The sequence below is a fragment of the Macrobrachium nipponense genome, chromosome 11, assembly GCF_015104395.2.
Source record: "Macrobrachium nipponense isolate FS-2020 chromosome 11, ASM1510439v2, whole genome shotgun sequence".
Classification (NCBI taxonomy): domain Eukaryota; kingdom Metazoa; phylum Arthropoda; class Malacostraca; order Decapoda; family Palaemonidae; genus Macrobrachium; species Macrobrachium nipponense.
The window spans coordinates 13772468-13793916 of NC_061087.1; the positions used below are offsets into that span (position 1 = coordinate 13772468).

Consider the following 21449-nt stretch of genomic DNA (forward strand, 5'->3'; position numbering starts at 1 on the left):
AAGAACCTGCATCAACCAATGTCAGATCACTCTTAGTGATATTCATCAATACATACAGAAAAATAATTTGTTCATATACGGAACAAACCTTCGGTCTTAACATTAGGATTTACTAGCGCCAATCTGGAAACTGGTAGAATTAAAATTAATCTTGTGAGATCCAGGGACTATTGGCATCTCTACCAGGTCATGGGGCATGTATACCCAGAATGCCCTTGGCATCCTGTGACCCACCAGTTATTTTCCTACCGCCTTTAAAATAGGACGTGTTTACTGTCTATCTGATAGGACGTGTTTACTGTCTATCTGATTTAAAGCCGGTTTTCAGTTTGCCCGTTTTTATCCATTTCATTTTCATTTTTCTTATTACTTTTTCTTTCTCTGAGTGTGCTCAGTGAGAGTGTGATTGGTAAGAGTGTATCAGTGGTAAGATGGAAATTTTCGCTTCACCATCGGGATCTTCTGCCGTTTCGAAGAGGAGACAAAGGAAATGCCCCGGGATCAGTGGCTTTCCGATTTCTAGATTCCTAACTTCTGTGTTGGCGGATCCTCATCCAACGTGTAGTAGGTGCAGGGAAAAAGTATGTACAATTACTAATCCGTGTTCTGTTTGTCGGGGTTGGTCGGTGGAACAGTGGAAAAAGTTTTATGAGATAAAGGGCCAGTAACAAAAGGAAAAGGAGGTCGAATGCCATCTTTGGGTGGATGAACCAAGGCCTTGCCGGCTTCTTTTTGTAATCGGCAATAAACCATGACTGCTCCATATGTTTTCCCCGCCACCAGCTTTTGATTTTGTCCCAATACCCCTTCGGTTTCTTACCTAGCGATTCGCTTATCGGAAAACTTCAGGAGGGGTTTTGGGTAATTTTATGCAATAATATGTATGCCCTTCCTTTGTTGTTCCCAGCAGGGCGGGGGGGAGCATCGCCATCTTTTGTTCCAAAGTTGCCGGCTCCCAAACACGGCATAGGAAATGGAAGGTACGTGGGCGGCGCCTAGGCCTACCAGGGCGTACCAAAACCTTGGAAGGGTTTATATGGTGTCACGATTCCTCAGCAGAGTCCAGCAGCGCTGAATATTCCCCCCTGGCTTGCCAAATTTATCGGGTAAATAATGCCCGGCGGGCTACGCCATCAAAAAGTTCTATGTTTACGGCGATGCAGAACGTGGGGTGTAGTTTTTGGCGGAAAATAACCTTGGCGGATGCCAGCAGAAGCCGCCACAGTCTCTCCATACAAGATTGGTGGACATTGCAACAACATAACGAAACATACATCAACACCACCGATAATGGGCAAGGTGCGGATGAATGTCACAGACTTACTGCTTCGTTGGTCCTGAACTTCGCTGGCTCCTGGATCCAAATACCTGCTTTCTGACTTGGCAGTACACACTGTAATGGAAGAAAATTACAGGATATAGAGAAGGAGAATTGGCTAGGAAAGACAAAAAGAAAAGGCATGTGATTCGTCTTCGTTCTTTGTCTTTTCTTCCTCTTAGCTCGGCGTACAAAATCGGCCTAAAGTTCGATTTGACGTCACGGTTGTCGCCAGTCCAAGCGTTGGAGGATTTTGGGAATTTTCGTGACTGATTCCTTTGGGTCTAAGCAGGAGAAGAGTGAAATTATTCTTCTTCAATCTTCACACCAAGGGGACTGTCGTGTCCCTAGTCAGCAAGAAAGTCGAGTTAGTCAGGGGTGGCTGGTAAGTCGGCAAAGCTAAGCAGACAAAGTGGTTTGCAAGAGTCCGAAACGAGCGAGGAGGAAGGCGACGGGTGAATTGGACTTAGCGGCCAAGATGCGGAGTTTGACCAGTACAGATTACAAAAGAGTGTAAGCTAAGACTTACGATGGACGCTGGCAAAAATCAAAACGTTGGGGGCGAAAAGTGCAGCAAAGGAATAGAACGCAGGTTCCGCTATTAAGGCTCAATTAAATTAAAGAAACCGAAGAATAAGAGAGTTAGCAAAACCTCGTCTGATACGTTGGTGGAAGGCGTTGGTCCGCCTGGATGAAAGACCGCGGCCAAATTCCTTCCGACGGTTGTTGGAAAACGATAGCAATCATGGATAGAGAGGAAGTTAGCTCAGTTTCAAAAGGAGGGCCTTCAATTCCTTGGAGGTCTAAGGGACAAGGTTCTCGCTCTAGATCCGTGAGCAAGAGAAAAGAGTGAAGGCGTTCCTCGGTTCTCCGCTGTTGGGCTCATTCGGGATTGAAGCCGGCGGCGGTCCATCAGAAGATCAAAGAGGCCGCGGCCCGTAGGGGCAGAAACGGCCGCCAACAAAATTACCTGGCTTGTTTGTCCAAAGGATAGGAGTGAGATAACCATACCCTGTGGCGGAGCACTAGATAATGTTAGAGCGGGAGGAAGGAGAAAACCCAAAGAAGGTTTTCTGAACCTCGTAGGCGGAGGTGATTGATTTGATTCGTCAATTCAATAACCTTTACGGGAGGAAAACAGGAAACACCTGTCCAGTATGCTTCCTCCGGGGATTGGACATGGTATTTGGATTGAAAAGGATTACCAACGTTGTCGGTTATGAATTGCCTTGTTCAAGTCATGCGGACTACTGTTTTACATCACGTAAACGCACGGATTGCAGGAAGAGGTAATTCCTTAGGATCTAATAGATCATTTAAATTTATTCCTTCTCCAATGATGAAACAAAGGAAATATACGACACTGATGGTCCCTTTGCTGTCTAGGCAAGTGAACCCTAATGTGGTAAGGTTAAGGCCTGGATTAACCTTAGCTCAGGTTAAAATGCAGTGCCCTTCGATGACTTACCAAGAGGCTGCTACGTTAGAAGCAACAGCTTCTTCTGTCTTTCAGACTGCTTCTTGGTTAGATCTTTGGTCAACAGCAGTGGCGAAGATTGCATCCTCAGAAGTAACAAGAAAGGTAGTGGATGAATCATTGTTCATTAGATTACTACAATCAGGTTCCAAAGCGATTGCGTACTTGACAAATTTAAGTGCCAATGTTTGGGCAAATATCCTGTTAATGAGGAGAGATGCAGCATTGGCTAGACCAAGCCGCACTGTTGATTTAGATTCCCTGTTAGCGATGAGGAATGGGGATATCTTAGAGTCACAATTGCTGTTGCCAGAGGTCATACTGGAAGAGGCTATAGATAGAAGAAGGATGGACATTAACGATAGATTGGTACAGCAGGCAGTTAGAAAAATGTCTAACAGTCAAGCTACCTCTATGGAGGTAAGGTAGCAGCAAATACCTCGGAAGAAGACAATGAGACATAACATCCCTAATAGAGCAACAAGTCCCTCTTCCCCAAAGAGGTTAGTTCATCGGCCCTTTCACAATAGAAACAACAGAGGAAGGGGGATTAGGGGAAGAGGGAGAGGCTCAAGAAGATAGGATGGGCGCCTCTCATCACTCGGCCACACCAGTGGGGGGTTGCCTGGCAAATCACTGGAAGGTGTGGCAGGAACTGGGAGCAGAGCAGTGGGTGGTGGATGTTCTCAGGGTCGGGTATTTGATTCCAATCGAGGTAACCGCACCCCTGAAAGAACAGCCATTACCTCACCTCGCTTATGCTCAGGAATCTGAGAAGGCCATTATTCTGCAAGAGGAAGTGAAGAAGATGATGGAAAAAGGGGCTGTGGAACAAGTATCCATTTTGTCAAAGGGCTTTTACAGCAGGATTTTCTTGGTACCCAAAGCCAACGGGGAGTGGAGGACAGTAATAGACCTGCCAACATTGATTCTTTTTATAAGAAAAACCAGATTCAAAATGGAAACTCCAAAAACGGTTTTACAAGCAGTCAGGATCATGGACTTTATGCTGACAATCGAACTGAAGGACACATACTTTCAGATACCAGTCCATCAGTCTTTAAGGAAATTTCTCCGCTTCAGTCTTGCAGAGAAAGGTTTCGAGTTCAAAGTCCTGTTCTTCGGATTGACAATGTCTCCTCAAGTTTTTACAAGAGTGTTCACTCTCGTGTCGACATGGGCGCATGCTCAGGGGATCAGGCTAATAAGATATCTAGACGATTGGCTGGTGATAGCAAAGTCCAGAAAGAAATTACTCAGGGACAGGGCGACCCTCCTGCAGTTTTGTCACAGTCTAGGTATTGTGATAAATCAGGAGAAGTCGCAGTTGGATCCAAGTCAACGTTTGGAGTATCTGGGAATGGTTATAGACACAATAAAAACCAAAGTATTCCCGACGGACCAGAGAATAGAGAAATGCAAACAAGTGGTGAATGGCCTTTCTGGGAAAAAACAACACAGCCAGCAAGGCAGTGGCAGGTAGTACTGGGAATCCTAACTTCCTTGGAGAAGCTAGTACCACAAGGGAGGCTACACCTTTGATCTCTACAATGGAGGAGGAAGGAGTTTTGGTCGGCAATAGTAGATCACCCGTACGAGCAAATTCCCTTGTCGGCAGAAGTGAGGAAAGACTTGCTGTGGTGGGTGAACAACAACAATCTGACAGTGGGTGTCCCCCTTCAACAACCCTCCCCGGATCTCTTGCTGTTCTCAGATGCTTCACTAGAAGGTCGGGGAGCCCATATGGAGGAGTTGATGGTGTCAGCAAAATGGAGTTGCGAGGACAGAGAACTCCATATAAACACGCTGGAGTTAAAAGCAGCGTTTCTAGCTCTACAGGAATTCAGGGAGAGAGTGAAGGGACATTCAGTGGTATTGATGTCAGACAACACCACAATAGTAGCTTATATAAACAAACAAGGAGGCCTAGTTTCTCGGCAGTTACATGTGATGACAGTCCCACTTCATTAGTGGGCTTTGGAAAATCTAGTAGACATAAGGGCCAGATATATTCCGGGAAAAAGAAACATAGTAGCCGACAAGTTGAGCCGCAGGGATCAGATATACTGGGAATGGAGTGGTCCTTGCATCAACAGGTAGAGGACAGGATGCTCATGTTGTGGAAAAGGCCAAACATAGACCTATTCGCAACCAGGTACAACAACAAGTTGGAAGTGTATTATTCAGTAGTCCCAGACGTAGAGGCAGTAGAAGAAGATGCGCTACAACACCCTTGGGATAATCTGGACGTATACGCATTTCCTCCATTTTGTCTAAGCCGTCAGGTTCTGAACAGGGTAATGCGGTCTCAGAACCTCAAAATGACTGGTAGTTCCTTTATGGCCAAAGGCAGAATGGTTTCTGGACCTGCTGGAACTCCTAATAGACGTGCCGAGAGAGTTACCCCCATGGAGCAGCCTACTATGTCAGCAGTACATGGAGAGGTACCACCATTCGGTGAAGTCCCTATCGCTTCACGGGTAGAGACTGTCAAGTATCTCCTCGGAGCGAGAGGGTTTTTGCAAAAAGCAGCAACTCAGATGGCAGGAAATATCAGGTAGTCATCTGCGGCAGTATTCCAAGGAAAGTGGTCGGCATACTGTGATTGGTGTCATAGAGGGAACTTTTCTCCACTCGGTACCACTATTCAGCAGCTAGCAGACTTTCTGGTATATCTCAGGACAGAAAGGCATATGTCTGTATCTGCAGTGAAGGGGTACAGGGCTGCTCTAGCCTTAGTCTTACGAATGAAAGGTGTGGACATTTCGTCTTCATGGGAGTTGGCCATGCTGATGAAGAGCTTTGAACAGTCATGTTCGCCAAAGGAACTAAAAGCCCCAGATTGGGATCTGACCATGGTACTGAGTAGTCTGACAAAACCCCCCTATGAACCACTAAGGCAGTCCACAGATAGGAGCCTGACCCTGAAGACAATCTTCTTATTGGCCCTAGCTTCAACCAAATGGGTGGGGGAGCTACATGGCCTGTCATATATCATAAAGCACTCGAGAGGTTGGAATTCAATGGTATTCGAGTTTGTTCCAGAATTCGTGGCCAAGACTCAAAACCCAGCAATAATGGACGGCAGATTCAACTCCTTTTCCATACCTTCCTTGGTAGACTTTGTAGACAATGACAAAGATGAGATGCTTCTGTGCCCTGTCAGGGTAATGAGAGAGTACTTAAGAAGGACAAGGCACCTCAGGGCGGGGTGCCGGAGGTTGTTCGTAAGTACAGGATGGAACAAGAACGAAGTGTCAAGGAATTCAATATCGTTTTGGCTAAGGGAGACGATCAGGAATGCCTACATGACAGAAGACGGGGTCAAATAGCCAGGAGAGGGCTAAAGCTCATGACATCAGAGGCTTGAGTGCTTCTTTGGCATTTAAGAAGAGTATGTCTGTGGAGAGAATTCTGAAAGCTGGTGTTTGGAAACGCCAAACAACTTTCACTTCATTTTATTTAAAAGACGTTGCCCATAGATCCTTGGACACTTTTTCCTTGGGTCCAGTGGTGGCGGCCCAACAAGTGATATAGCTCATCCAGTACCCCTGGCAGGTCAGTTTGTGTCTAGTATAAGATGAAGGTATGAAAGTAGAATGAATGGGATGACTGGTCTTTTTTTGTTGCTAATTTCTTTCTACTCCTTTACCTACGGGCAGTATGAAGGAGAGTACCATCATATGCTTTAACGGACTAGATCCAGGTGAGGTGGTCAGCCATACTGTAAAGTTATCTTAGGGTATAGTATATTTTTCAGTAGCAACACACTCCTCTCAGTAATAGGGAAGAGAGGGGTGAGGGTGGATCCAGATGCAAGGGACAAGTGGTTTATGAGAAGGGAAGGTTCTCTGTTCTCCCATAATGTATAAACCATAGAATGGTATCAGCACCCAGTGAGGGAAACCAATAGATTCACTTACATCTTTGGTTCTAGGTTCATAGTCCATTCTCTTGGAATTTCCCTAATATTCGGAAATGGATAAAGGTGGCAAACTCCCAGTCAGTTATAGAGACTTACCTCCCTTTAATAAGGAAGTCTATCCTAATGTTAAGACCGAAGGTTTGTTCAGTATATGAACAAATACCAAATTTGTAACTAATTGTATTTTTCATAACTAACAAACCTGAGGTCTTAACAGGTAAAGGCCCACCTCGAACCACCCCTCTAGCAGTCTAAACTGGGTTAGAAATATAACTGGTGGGTCACAGGATGCCAAGGGCATTCTGGGTATACATGCCCCGTGACCTGGTAGTGATGCCAATAGTCCCTGGATCTCACAAGTTTAATTTTAAGTCTACCGGTTTCCAGCTTGGCGCTAATAAATCCTAATGTTAAGACCTCAGGTTTGTTAGTTATGAAAAATACAAATTAGTTAAAAATTTGTCATTTTGAGACCACCCATAAAGAAATATATATACTATATAGTATGTAACTGTTGACTTTCTTAAGATTGAGATCATCAAAGTTGTTGAGACTAGCCATAAAAAAATGCGGGCAGTCCCAGGCTTATGACGGGGTTCCGTTCTTGAGACGTGTTGTCAGCCGAAAATCGTAGCAAACCGGAAAATTGTAAAAAATCATAAGAAAATCTTAGTTTTAATGCTTTGGGTGTATTAAAAACTATGTAAATTGCATTTTTATTGAAGTTTTCATAAAAAAGCCTTCAAATATTGATTATTTTGCAACCCTGCAACATGCATCGTATACCTGGAAATAATTTCTGAAGAATATCATTGAAAGACACCGTAACCTCGGAGTGTCGTAAACCGAACCCGTCATAAGCTAGGGACTGCCTGTACAGTGTGTAACAATTGACTTGATTAAGGCATGAGTTCATCAAACTTTTTCATTTTATTGGCACTAAGATCATCAGACTTAAAGAATTTCCAGCAAAAATTATATTAGAAAAAGTAAAGTGTATACCAATAATGCAAGAAAGTTAAGAAAAATTCTTCTGTGTCACATCTTTATTCACAAAAAATTAAAAATAAACAGTATACATGCTTGTAAACAAGAAGTCATAAGACTGTAAATTAAAAATTTTTGAAAATGCAAAAAAAAAAAAAAAAAAAAAAAAAAAAAAGCAAGAGCATAAGGAAAGAACTTTTTTTATATAAAACAAAATAGATTTTTCATACTTGTATACTTCCGGCATGTGTGGTCATTGAATATTACAGACACAGCAGTCTTAGTCTAACAGACAGAGAAAGTGGTGCAGGAGTAGGTACTGAACATGCACCATGTGGCTCCTCAATTCCACGGCACTTTTTGTGCTGTCTGAAGCTTTAGTTGCAAGTGCATTGCCATTAAGGTCATGTTAACCCTCTTACGCCGAATGGACGTATTAAACGTCGAGTCAAAATGTCTCCCGTATGCCGAATGAACGTATCATACGTCGACTCAAAAAAGTTTTTTTTTTAAAATTCGCGTAAAAATACTTATAGGCCTACCAGCCGAAAACTTTTGAATCACGCGCCTTGGGGGATGCTGGGAGTTCACGGATCAAGGCGTTGTTTTGTCTACAATCGCTACGCAGGCGCGCAGGCGCCAATTTCTTTCTTATCGCACTAAAAAGTATCAGTGACACATCTCAAAAATTATTTCGTCACTTTGGCATAATTTTTGCACCATTTTAAATTATCCTTTACATGAAGTATTATATATGAAAATGTGTGCAATTTCATGTAAAATACAACAAAAAAATACTCATGATTGTAGCTTTTATCAGTTTTGAAATATTTTCATATAAATAACGATAAGTGCCAAAATTTCAACCTTCGGTCAACTTTGACTCTACCGAAATGGTTGAAAAACGCAATTGTAAGCTAAAACTCTTATATTATAGTAATATTCAATCATTTGCCTTCATTTTGCAACAAATTCGATGTCTCTAGCTCAATATTTCGATTTATGGTGAATTTATGAAAAAACTTTTTCCTTATGTTCGCGCGGTAACTCTTCCAATAAATTTTTTCGTGCGATTGTCCTAATGTTTGCACCATTTTAAATTTGCCATTACATAAAGTTTTATGTATGGAAATATGCGCAATTTCATGCACAATAGAACTAAAAACAACCCATGGTTGTAGCTTTTATCAGTTTTGAAGTATTTTCATATAAATAACGTTAAGTGCAAAATTTCAACTTTCGGTCAACTTTGACTCTACCGAAATGGTCGAAAAACACAATTGTAAGCTAAAACTCTTATATTCTAGTAATATTCAATCATTTACCTTCATTTTGCAACGACTTGGATTCTCTAGCACAATATTTTGATTTATGGTGAATTTATGAAAAAAAAAAAAAAAAAAAAATTTTCCTTATGTCCGCGCGGTAACTCTTCCGAAAAAATCAGAATTTTTTGTGTGCGATTGTCGAAATGTTTGCACCATTTAAAATTAGCTGTTACATAAAGTTTTATATATGAAAAGGTGCGCAATTTCATGTAGAATACAACTAAAAATGATTGAAGGTTGTAGCTTTTCTCTTTTTTCGAAATATCATATGTAAATCACGATAAATAGAAAAAAACCCACGTTCGGTCAAATTTGACTCTACCGAAATAGTTGAAAAACGCAATTGTAAGCTAAACTCTTACGGCCTAGTAAAATATTCAGTCATTTATCTTCATTTTGAAACAAATTTGAAGTCTCTAGAACAATATTGTGATTTATGGTGAATTTTTGAAAAATATATTTAACTTCCCTCCGTGCGCCGATTCGCGGCTGCAAGTCTCCGAAATGCGTACATCTCATTATCCTAATATTTGCTCCTTTTCATATTAGCCATTTTATAGAGTTTCATATATCAAAATGTGCACAAATTCATGAAGAATACAATAAAAAATAATTGAAGGTTGTAGCTTTTCCCATCTCCGAAATATGTGAATATAAAAAAATATATATATAAAAATTTCGACATTCGGTCAACTTTAACTCGTCCGAAATGGTCGAAATCTTCAATTCTAATCTAAAACTCTTACATTATCGTAATATTCAATCATTTGTCTTCATTTTGAAACAAATTGGAAGTCTCTAGAACAATATTTCGATTTACGGTGAATTTTTGAAAATAACATTTTTTTTACGTCCACGCGTTACGAATTCGTACATCATTTTGTGATAATATTTTTCCGGTGTTGCTTTTATTGTTTTACAATATATTATATATCAAAATGATTGCAATTTAGTGTACAATACAACAAAAAAAAGTAACTTGTTAGCTTTGACCGTTTTTTGCACAGCGTGATTTGAATACAATTATGTATGATTTTTTTTTTTTTCGCTACCATATATCGCATTATTTACATATGATATTATTTTTCATTTCTGATGGTTGCATACTAAACTTCAGGCAATGACAAAAAAGTGAGCCAAAAATGAACTCTTAATCTTCAAAACTAAGCACGCTGTGATTTTTTGAAAAAAATATTGTTTCTGCTTCCACACTCACTCCAAACCGGCCCCGGCATACGGGAGAGGTTTTGATTTTTAGGGCTTCGGCGTAAGAGGGTTAATAACTAAAGATGTGGGAAGAGCTGTTTTCATGGTGTGGACTTGGTTACATTGTTATAGATCCTAAAGATAACTTGCTTTAGCTAATAAAGTTTCTAGAAATCTGCATTTATTGGGTGACTTCTGGTAAATAGTCTAGATAAATAACTGGTCTGCCTGAGGTAAAGGCAAACTGCCCTCGCCTACTGCAGAAAGTCATTTGTGAAGAAATAAAGAGGAGAATGGTAGTGTGTCATGGAACTGTCTTGGCTTCCTGATGTTTGCCCTCACTGGGAAGTCATCTGTAAACGGTCCTCATGAGCACCAACCTCTACTGTGTGTGAAACTCCTTGTTGACTCATTTGAAAGATGCAAAGGCAAGAAGATTGTCTTCTGTGAGATATCTGACAGTAAGTCCTCATGCAAAGGTTCATATGGTTACTTGAGGCTTCTCAGACCCAGAGACTGGTCCCATTTGGGACAACATACTTACAATGAATGCCTTCTTCAGTGCTGGAGGAGTTTTCTTAGAAGCCGCCTTTATAGGTCAAACTTCAGCTCTTTATGGTTAATACTGATATCTTCTTATTGGATCTAAGAAATAGAAGGAAGTTTTCTATCGGAGGGATTATTGGAGGGATTGTGGATTTGATGTGATTAATGCCTCTCTCACTAACCCATATACTGAACTATTTAACTTATCTTGGTGGTAATGATAATGGTTAGAACTCTGCATACAAATTCTTGCGGATACTATGGCTGCCTTTGGGTAAAATCCTGTGCATTTAAGGCTTCGCTGAATAATTTTCACATGAGAAATAGCATCATTTATAGATTCTCATGTGGTTGTTGATGCAGCTTATCCCACATTAACCTCTGGAATTCTGTTGATGGGGACCTAAAATCTGAGAACTATTACTGCTCTGGCTAAAGCAGGTTTTAGATTTGGATTTGTATTCTGTGGAATCCATTCACTGCAGACCAAATGTTAACTTTGGGGAAGATTATAGTTCATCATAACTCCATCTCCTTTCTTTCATTTATTTATTATTCATGACAACTAGACAGACTTTGTGGGTTACTGGATTTTATGTGTTATTGGTGTTAGTTTGAGTGTATGTGCTGAACCTAAGTAGTTTTACCAAGTATACAAGTGCCATACTTTGCAATGTGGGTTTATCCATACTTTGAATAATTCTCTGAGTTATTTGAGCTTGGTCTTTGACTCATATCAATCTCTGAATGCTCTCTCAGGTCATACGGTTACAAGAAATGCTGTGAGGATGTTCTGCATCTTGTTGCTGTCACCTAAATTGCAGTTTGGGCAAATATAGGATTGATGGGGTTGAAACAAACATGAGTTTATACATATTTTTTTTTTTACAAACACATCAATCATTATAGTAGTTAGTTCTCCCTTCCCAACCCCATGAATAATGCAGCTTCATTCAAAATCTACATGAATCGTGAGGTAGGGATTGATAGGTACCTACGCTTCCAGTTGATGCAAGTGCCCTGAACTACTATATTGTCTGTTAGACTGTAGACTGTTGATTCTGGGTTTTTTGAGACCAAAAATTTGATTGATTTTTATAAACAAAAAACTAATTTTTTATCATAAAAACTATGCTATGAGTTTGTGATTTTTAATGTAAAAGGAAAGTAAAATAATTGCAATGTATTTTTTAGGAACATGTAATTCCTGTATCAACAGAACATATAAAGAGCATTGAGATTTATTGTAAAATGAAACTTAAAACTGGTAAAAAATTGGCTTAGAATAGTAGGCTTATTCACACTTGAACTAACATACTTAGTCAGTGGACACCATCAAATGCCCATTCATAATTAGCAAGAGCCATCTGAAGGGGTTTTTAAATTCCATACACTTTTCACAACGACAATCTGCACTTAAGGTCATTCTATAAGAAAGAAAAGAACAGTAAGAGATTATGATAGAGAAACCTTTAAGGAGAGAAAGTAGGTGATAAGGACAAAAGCTAAAAGTGGAGAGAATGGAATTAAAATCTTAATGCTGCATACAGAGAGAGAAAAAAGAAAACATTTGGATGGCAAAGTGGATGTTCCTTTTAACCCTCTTACGCCGAAGCGGTAAAAAAAAAATTGTCTCCCGTGTGCCGGAGGTGTTTCAGAGTGAGCGTGGAAGCGGAAAAAATATTTTTTTCAAAAAATCACAGCGCGCTTAGTTTTCAAGATTAAGAGTTCATTTTTGGCTCCTTTTTTTGTCATCGACTGAAGTTTAGTATGCAACCATCAGAAATGAAAAAAATTATCATTATCATATATAAATAATGCGATATATGATACCGCAAAAACGATATAATTGTATTCAAATCGCGCTGTGCGCAAAACGGTTAAAGGTAACAAGTTACTTTTTTTTGTTGTAATGTACACTAAATTGCGATCATTTTGGTATATAACACATTGTAAAACGATAAAAGCAACACAGAGAAAATATTATCACAAAATAATGCATGAATTCGTAACGTGCGGACGTAAACAAATATTTTTTTCAAAAATTAAATTCACCCATAAATCTAAATTTATTGTCCTAGGAAGGTACTTTCCAATTCTTTCAAAAGAAAATGAAGAACAAATGATTGAATATTGCTATACTGTAAGAGTATTAGCTTACAATTGCAGTTTTCGACCATATCTGACGAGTTAAAGTTGACCGAATGTTGAATTTTTTTATATATATATTTTTTATATGCAATTATTTAGGAAATAAGAAAAGCTACCCAATCTTCAAATATTTTTTGTTTTTTCTTTCTACATAAAATTGCGCACATTTTCATATATAAAACTCTTATGAAATGCCTAATATGAAACGGAGCAAATATTCCGAGAATGGTACGTACGCATTTCGGAGATTTGTGGCGGAGAATCCGCCCGCGGAGGGAAGGAAAGATTTTTTTTAAAATTCACCATAAATCTAAATATTTTGCTAGAGACTTCAAATTTGTTTCAAGATGAAGATAAATGACTGAATATTACTAGACTGTAAGAGTTTTAGCTTACAATTGCGTTTTTCGACCATTTCGGTAGAGTCAAAGTTGACCGAACGTGGTTTTTTTTTTTTTTTCTATTTATCGTGATTTATATGCAAATATTTTAAAAATGAGAAAAGCTACAACCTTCAATTATTTTTTGTTGTATTCTACATAAAATTGCGCACATTTTCATATATAAAACTTTATGTAACGGCTAATTTAAAATGGTGCAAACATTACCACAATCGCACGTATGATTTTTTCGGAAGAGTTACCGCCCGGACGTAAAGAAAATGTTTTTTTTTTCATAAATTCACCATAAATCGAAATATTGTGCTAGAGACTTCCAGTTTGTTGCAAAATGAAGGTAAATGCTTGAATATTACTAGAATATAAGCGTTTTAGCTTACAATTACGTTTTTCTACCATTTCGGTAGAGTCAAAGTTGACCGAAGGTTGAAATTTTGGCAATTATCATTATTTATATGAAAATATCTCAAAACTGATAAAAGCTACAACCATGGGTTGTTTTTAGTTGTATTGTGCATGAAATTGCGCACATTTCCATATATAAAACTTTATATAACGGCTAATTTTAAAATGGTGCAAACATTACCACAATCGCACGTATGATTTTTTCGGAAGCGTTATCGCGCGGACGTAAGGAAAAAGTTTTTTCATAGATTCACCATAAATCGGAATATTGTGCTAGAGACTTCCAATTAGTTGCAAAATTAAGGTAAATGATTGAATATTACTAAAATATAAGAGTTTTATCTTACAATTGTGTTTTTCGACCATTTCGGTAGAGTCAAAAGTTGACCGAAGGTTGAAATTTTGGCAATTATCGTTATTTATATAAAAATATCTCAAAACTGATAAAAGCTACAATCATGAGTATTTTATTGTTGTATTCTACATAAAAATGCACACATTTTCATATATAATACTTCATGTAACGGCTAATTTACAATGGTACAAAAATTATGTCAAAGTGACGAAATAATTTCCGAGATGTGTCACAGATACTTTTTAGTGCGGCAAGAAAGAAATTCGCGCTTGCGCGCCTGCGTAACGATTGTAAACAAAACAACACCTTGATCCGTGAACTCCCAGCATTCCCCAAGGCGCGTGATTCAAAAGTTTTAGGCTGGTAGGCCTATAAGTATTTTTCCGCGAATTTTTAAAAAAACTTTTGTATGTCGACGTAAAATACGTCCAGTCGGCACCCGAGAGACAAAAATGTCGACGTAAAATACGTCCAGTCGGCGTTTAAGGGTTAAGGGTTCTTCATCCAGTAGAGAAGTACAAAAGGATCGAAGTAGGTACATATATATAGCTTGAAATTAGAGTAAATTGTTTTACAGGAAATTTTTTTATGATTCTCTTGAGGAACCAATGCATGTTTTGTAACAAGAATTATTTTACTATTCCTGCTTTTTTGTTTTGCTGTTTTTTCTATTCTTGTAAGATAGAATATGCATAAAAATCTGTTAGAATTAAGGATGCCATATAAAATGACTCCATTTTTATTTCTGTATATATGTTTAAGTATGGCATATTGCTGTCATTAATATAATAACTACTGTGGTTAGTATAATTTCCCATTTATAGATGCATCGAGTTAGAGGGGCGTTGTGAATTGCTAGAGGGTCAGGTTGGAAGTCTGGAAACAGAAGTAGAAGAAGTGCGAGTGGCTCTTAATTCTTCACGCCAAGAAGCCCAGGAGCATCACCAAAATACTTTAATGTTACAGAAAGAAATTGGAAGACTGCAGGGTGAGTTATGAAAGTTGGTTATCTTTGGTCATTTCAAGGGCTTATTGCACTTGAGTTTTCTTGTTGCTTTTATCTTACAGAATATTCCTTTTACCAGTGCCGATAGTTTATATATCTACTGATGTTCAATTCAACATTGTAATTTTGTCAGATGCACATTTAATTTGTTAGTCATGATAGTGTATCAAGTTTTTGCATAACTGATGATTTATATTGATCAGAATTAACGAAGACTGCAGACACCTTAAGATCAGAAGTCAACAAGTGTGAAGAGAAGTTGAATCAAAAGGAAGTTAGAATAAAGGAAATGGAAACAGAACTTCAGATGCTGAATGGGCAGTTCCAGGAAAATCTGACTTCTACTGAAGCTTTAAAGTGCAAGTTTGAACAACAACAGTCAGAAGCTTTGCAACTGAAGAATCAGGTTTGTAATATAGTAAATATGTATTGTTAAAAAAAATTTAGATTTACATTTATAGTTAATACATGTACTTAACCTAGTGTCAACTTAAGTAATATTTTGCTTTTCTGATAGATAAGGTTATCTATTGATTAAATTGTTGAGATTTTTATATACGTATTTTGAGGAAATAAATTCCAAAGACTGGCACTAGCACAGACTTATGATACATGTACTCTGAATGATTGAACATCCGCAGAGTTGAAAGTAAAAGTAGATTTCTAGTATTTTGTATATTTGAGGTAAATCTATAATATGTTGTTACTACAAGAGCTCCAAGTAGCATTTCTCACTATTTCTGTTTGATAAGTTGGAGTTTATTACTTCTAGGTTATTAGTATTATATGTTGATGGAATGGCCTCTCCATCTTCAGGGCATGGTCATATGGCCCAAATTTCATACATTCATTTAATCCATAATAATATTTTTACCATGTGCACGATAAATCCACATGGATTTGCTTGAGAAGGGAAAGATAGGAATCAGGAACTTCAAGTTTTACATTTATTTCATCACCATTAGTTTAACTTATACTCGATTATATCACATAATATGTAAGAGTAGATCCTTCAGCTGGTCCTATTTTTTGGTTTCAGAAAATCAAGAAATTAATTGAACCTGTGAAATTCAAATCTATTTATACAGCATCCTTGTAGAACCTAAATTAATTGGAAAGTTTGATCCCCATGCCAGCAAATCCACATGCCATAGTTTTTGTACTGCATCTTGAAAACAAAATATATGTAAGGTCTTAATACTTTGATGGAGGAAATTTAGCATTTTTAAGGAGTAACTCCGTGGTTTACTAAATTGTTAAGGTCTATATGTACTGTGTTATTCAATATGATGATTGGGAAACTAATAACTTGGTATTTTATTTGGGCCCTCACCATTCTAGTTATTATTTTTATCATCATTATTATTATCAGGTAGCGTACTTGGACTACGTACTGAGTAGGAAGAATACTCGACTCTCTCAGTGCTTGCATCATTTTGATCATTAATGCCTCCAACTACTACACAACCATTTATGTTATGACAGTCTGAGAAATGATTCACAATACTTGGGACTATGAGTGTACTCTCTCACTATGACCTGGAACTAAATCATACTAGATATGACACCACCATTGCATTGCATTGTACTGTTAACATTTCTTTCATCCTTTTCAATACTACTATACTGGTTAGAGTACCTCAAAATATTATGGAATACCTAGTCTTCAGGGCCAATTTTGTGTACACTTCAAATCAGGGTTTGAATGCAAACCCATATTGAACACATACTTATAAGTACTGTATAAATTTTTAATATAAATAAAATGGATTGTAAGCCAACAAAGAATTTTTTTTATGTAATCACCATTTTTTTTCTTTTAACTTTTTCCAGTGTAAAGATGTTGAGGGAAGACTTGCCAAAGCTGTGCAGGATTTGAAGATTAAAGTTGAAGAAAACAATTTTGTCAACCAAGCTTTGAAAGACTTGGAAAGCAGTAGATCCGAATTGAGTGAGAAATTACTTCAGGTAGAGGAGAAATATAGACAAATTACAGTTGATGCCCAGGGATTACAGGCAGAACAGTTAAAACTGGTAGCAGATAAGGAAATTCTTCAAACACAATTAAGGGAGAGCATAGCCAGAAATAATACCTTAGAAAATCATATCAAGGTATGTAATTACTGTACTAATTCTGTTATCTTTAGTATTGGTTTTAATTTTATCTTAATAGAATTCTAAAATTGTAGTCTTGGTTCAAATTCAGCTGTAGTGAATGTAGCAATTAACAAGGCACATAGTAACAGCTGGTTACAGGAAATGCAGAGAACCTTATCTTTAAAAATTACTGCTCATTTGTCATAGTTTGCTATTCATTTTACGTACATCTTTCCTGATCATGTTTTTTTTTTACTTGTTACTTTTCACTTTTATATCATTATTTTTTAATATTTACTAACCAGTTGTTCCTGTAAACAAATTTATACTGTTTTGAAATTACCATGTGAGCTACCTTACTGTATACAATAGTCCAGTTAATCTTGAAGAATAAAAACATCAGGTGTTTGTAATGAAGAAATTGCAGCTGTGCAGCAAATTTTTTCAGCATTTTATGAATTCATTTGAAAGATACTTAAATTTTTCATTTAATATTTTGCCTAGATTTTAATGTTTAGGAAAGTGTGGTTGTTTTGTACTTAGTGATCTGTAAAGACTTACATGTTTGCATAATTTCTGTGAGATTTAATTGTCCTTTCCATGACTTTTCCCCTTCCATGATGTAGCTAGCTGTCATACATCTTATTGTTGTTATTTTGTTAAAGTACCATTTTGCAAAAATATTGTCTTCATTTTTCAGTTGAGTCTTTAAAATAGTGCTTTTAATATGAGAGAAAGGCTAAGTTATGTGTTGTGAAGTACTGTGTGTTAAATAATATTGTTAGTGCTGTTGTTTCTTATCACCTTTTAATTAAAACTTTGTAACAATATGTAGTGTACATCTTCCTATTTGCACTTCTGGGATAGGGCTTGTAGTGCATGAGGGTTGCATTAAGGTGATGAATAGCGTGTTACTGTGTCCTTTCTTCAAATATTTAAGTAATAGTTATTCCCCAAAGTTATGCCTACACTAGTTCACTAGACCTATTGCTATACTCCTTGAGTTTGTGTTAATTCTGGACTGGACAAAATGGTAAAACCATTGTAAAAATTTTATTTTAATTGAATATTTGTTAACAACAACACTTTCCTACCCATCTGCTTCATTTGTCCCTGTGGTGCAAAATTATGGGTGTGTTTCTCAGTAGAGAATATAAAAGTAATGTGATACCTTTTCTTTTCAAAATGTCTTGAAAGATGATCTGTTTTACTATATATATCAAATGGAGTTTCCATTTAGTAGATCATAATATAATATGCGAGATTTCATTAGGTTAAAAATCCAATTTTGCAGGAGCAAGGTTGTTTAATTGATCTAATGAGGGTGTCCTTGGGATAGGCAAAGAAAATGGTAATTTAATGCAACACTTGGTTTAAAGCAAGAAGTTTTGTGTAAGATGCATTACAAGACAACACTTGAGTTAAGCAAACATTTTCAGTGAAGATAACATATTGTAAATTTGTGTACTTACGTGTAATGGAATTGTTACTTTGATTGTAGGATTTCCTTAAACTGTGTCAGTGTACTGGGTTTTGTAACTTGAAATGAGGTAATATAACAAACATATTAGAAAGCTTTATTTATTATTGAGTATACCCTTAATTAAAATCCAATCATGTTTCTAGGTTGTAGATGGTGAATTAGAAGCTTCAAAGAAAGATGTTATTCTTTCTAAGGAAAGGCTACTGAACCTTGAATCAAGTCATCAGGCAAAGATAACCCAGTTGGAAGAGAGCATCAGTCGTTCAAGGCAGGAGGTTGTCACGCTTTCAAGTCAGTTGGGTCAAGTTCAGAAGGAGAGAGTCAGTTATCAGAATCAGGCAACTGAACTACGTGTGGCACTACAATCCACTTTGGCTCAGCTAAAGGTAAATGTGTAACAGCCAGGTTAAGAATGAATTATGTTCCATATACTTTTTAGATAAATCTCTGAAATGGATTGTTAAGTGTATACAAGTTAGTTTACGTCAGGAACTATGTTGAATTACTGTTAGCTGTGAGATATCTAGAAAATAGATAATTGCAGGCTATAATATAGGGGGGTCGTTACAGACTATTAATGGTACTTCTCAGAAAGCCAGACTCCCAAAACAACTCGTAAGTTGAAGTGTTATAGTTTGTCTTAGTACAGTTGAATTTCCATGATGGGATTGATGAAGTACCAGTTGATTTGCACATGGGCCATCCTAATCTTTACATAATTCACAGAGTTCTTACAAAAGTTTAAGCTGCTGTAATTTGTCTTAACTGCTTTGTTTATGTTTATCAGAATTTTGAAGCTGAGGAAGAAGCAAGAGTGGCTATCCAGACTGAAGTTGGTGTCATACCTTCTCCATCACCCCTGGATCTAACTGCCTTGACAGAGCTTATGGAAAGATCTGTTCGTCCCGTTCAATCTGAAGCGCCATTGAGTAGTTTGCAGTCCTGTTTATCAAGCTTAAAAGCTGAAGTTGCGACACTTCAGTCACAGCTTCAAACTAAGGGAAAAGAGTTGGATGAAGGGTAAGTTTGATATAAGAAAATTTTTTGAAGTCATCTTTGGAAATCAGTAAGTCAGGCCAATTTAATATTCAAATTCAGGTGAAGTTATGACTATGTCTCATGCTTCAGCCTAGCATAGTTTGTATCTCAGAGTTGTGAAAATGAAGTAACAATAGTAACTTTTCGTAAAGAGCAGTTCCCATGCCAATGACATATATAAAGGTGAATAAAAACATGAGTTTGCTTTTGTCAGGGAGTAGAAATACAATAGCAGTGTTTCCACTAAAGGAAAAATTCTGGAATCTTTGATGGTGCATAAAGATTTTGTTTTAAGAATATTTGTTTATCACAACCTCATTGATCACTATATGCCCACACACATTGAAGGTCTTGAAATGTCCCCAGGCACAACAGTCTTTTGCCTGATAGACAGAGGGATAATATGTAATCTCAACACGTGCCATTTGGAAGCACAAGTACCCTTAATCATATCCTCCCTTTTTGTAAGTCTGCTACACTTAGGAGCAATGATTGGTGTGGGTTGGAGTGTGTTGTTCCACCCCTCCCCCCACTGCTCCTTGATTACCTTTTTGTCATCCAGATCACAGTTGGTCAAGCGCATATGCTTTAGGATATGGTTTGTCACTTCCTTCCTTTGTTTTTTACTTTAGTGTGAGCAAATGGTATGTTTTTATGACTAGTTAGGTTGTGTTCTTGCATTTTGTAAAAATTTTGTGATTTTTGTGTACATTGTGTAATTAGTGTGTTATTCTGCTGTGCCCCAGGGTAAGTGTAACAGTCTTCTAGTTAAGCCAGTGTTAACAGAGACCTGCTTCTCTTCTGCTCCAACTGTTGCAGACAGGTGTGTTCATCTGAATTCACCAGTAGATGCTCTATATTCGGTCACTGAAAAGTAGAACACTTTTCTGAGAATAGGATGTAAAAGTCATGATGGTCCAGGGCTGCTGCCACAGGTATGTTTCTTCTGCCTTCATCGTCTGTATCTAGGATGGTAATAGAGTTGTCATCTTTCTAGTAGCAGTGAAGGACTGCAGTTTTAAGATGATATCCCAGCAGCCCAATCCAGCAATACTAGGTCCAGCTTAATTTAATTAGCCTCCATATTCTTCACCTGCTCTGTTCTTATTTCAACCTGCCTGCTATTTTCCCACGGTGTCCACTACGTACTCATCATTATTGCTTAACACCTATTGTGCCTGCTGTCTGCTCACTTGACTCCCACTCTGCCCACCAACCATCCAGTTTATATGCTTGTGACTGGAAAGAACATGAAGACTGTCCATTATGTTGATCTGATTTAGCAGTAACTAAGGCACATGATTAATGTGACCACATTATAGGCTGGCTGCACAGCCAGCTACTATATAGAATCCCTAAGGAGCGACTTGCTTCTTCCAAGATGTCTTTGTCAGAGGTGATGCCTTCAAGCTAGTGGAGTGCCAGTCAAGATGGTAGCAGTCGTTGGGACCATGACTGCAACTGTTAGAGCTTCTAAAAGTGTTATTCCTCCAGTCTTCAGTATTCATGACCACACTATAATCATAATAGTGGCTATAAAGGACTGTGACCACAACAGAAACAGTGACTGACTGACTCTTCCTGCACAGAAGAAGAGTAACAGCAGTTTTTCCCATGGCAGGAGAGTTGCAGCACAGGCTATTAAATACAAGCACCAATCTTGAAATGACTAGTCAAAAGACTACCCGCAAAAGAGTGCTAGATGTGCACACCTAATGAAGAATGATAT

The 21449-nt window shown here is 37.8% G+C and overlaps 1 protein-coding gene across 4 annotated transcripts in view; it reads left to right on the forward strand.

Moving 5' to 3' along the window:
• LOC135226192 (golgin subfamily A member 3-like) overlaps positions 1 to 21449 on the forward strand; it is a 107622-nt gene that overhangs the window by 79808 nt on the left and 6365 nt on the right. For all 4 annotated transcript variants that reach the window (XM_064265663.1, XM_064265716.1, XM_064265763.1 and 1 more), the window contains 5 exons: positions 14921 to 15084; positions 15306 to 15508; positions 16936 to 17214; positions 18826 to 19068; positions 19470 to 19702. In XM_064265663.1, the coding sequence (XP_064121733.1) occupies positions 14921 to 15084; positions 15306 to 15508; positions 16936 to 17214; positions 18826 to 19068; positions 19470 to 19702 (1122 nt within the window). The remainder of the gene's footprint in view (positions 1 to 14920; positions 15085 to 15305; positions 15509 to 16935; positions 17215 to 18825; positions 19069 to 19469; positions 19703 to 21449) is intronic.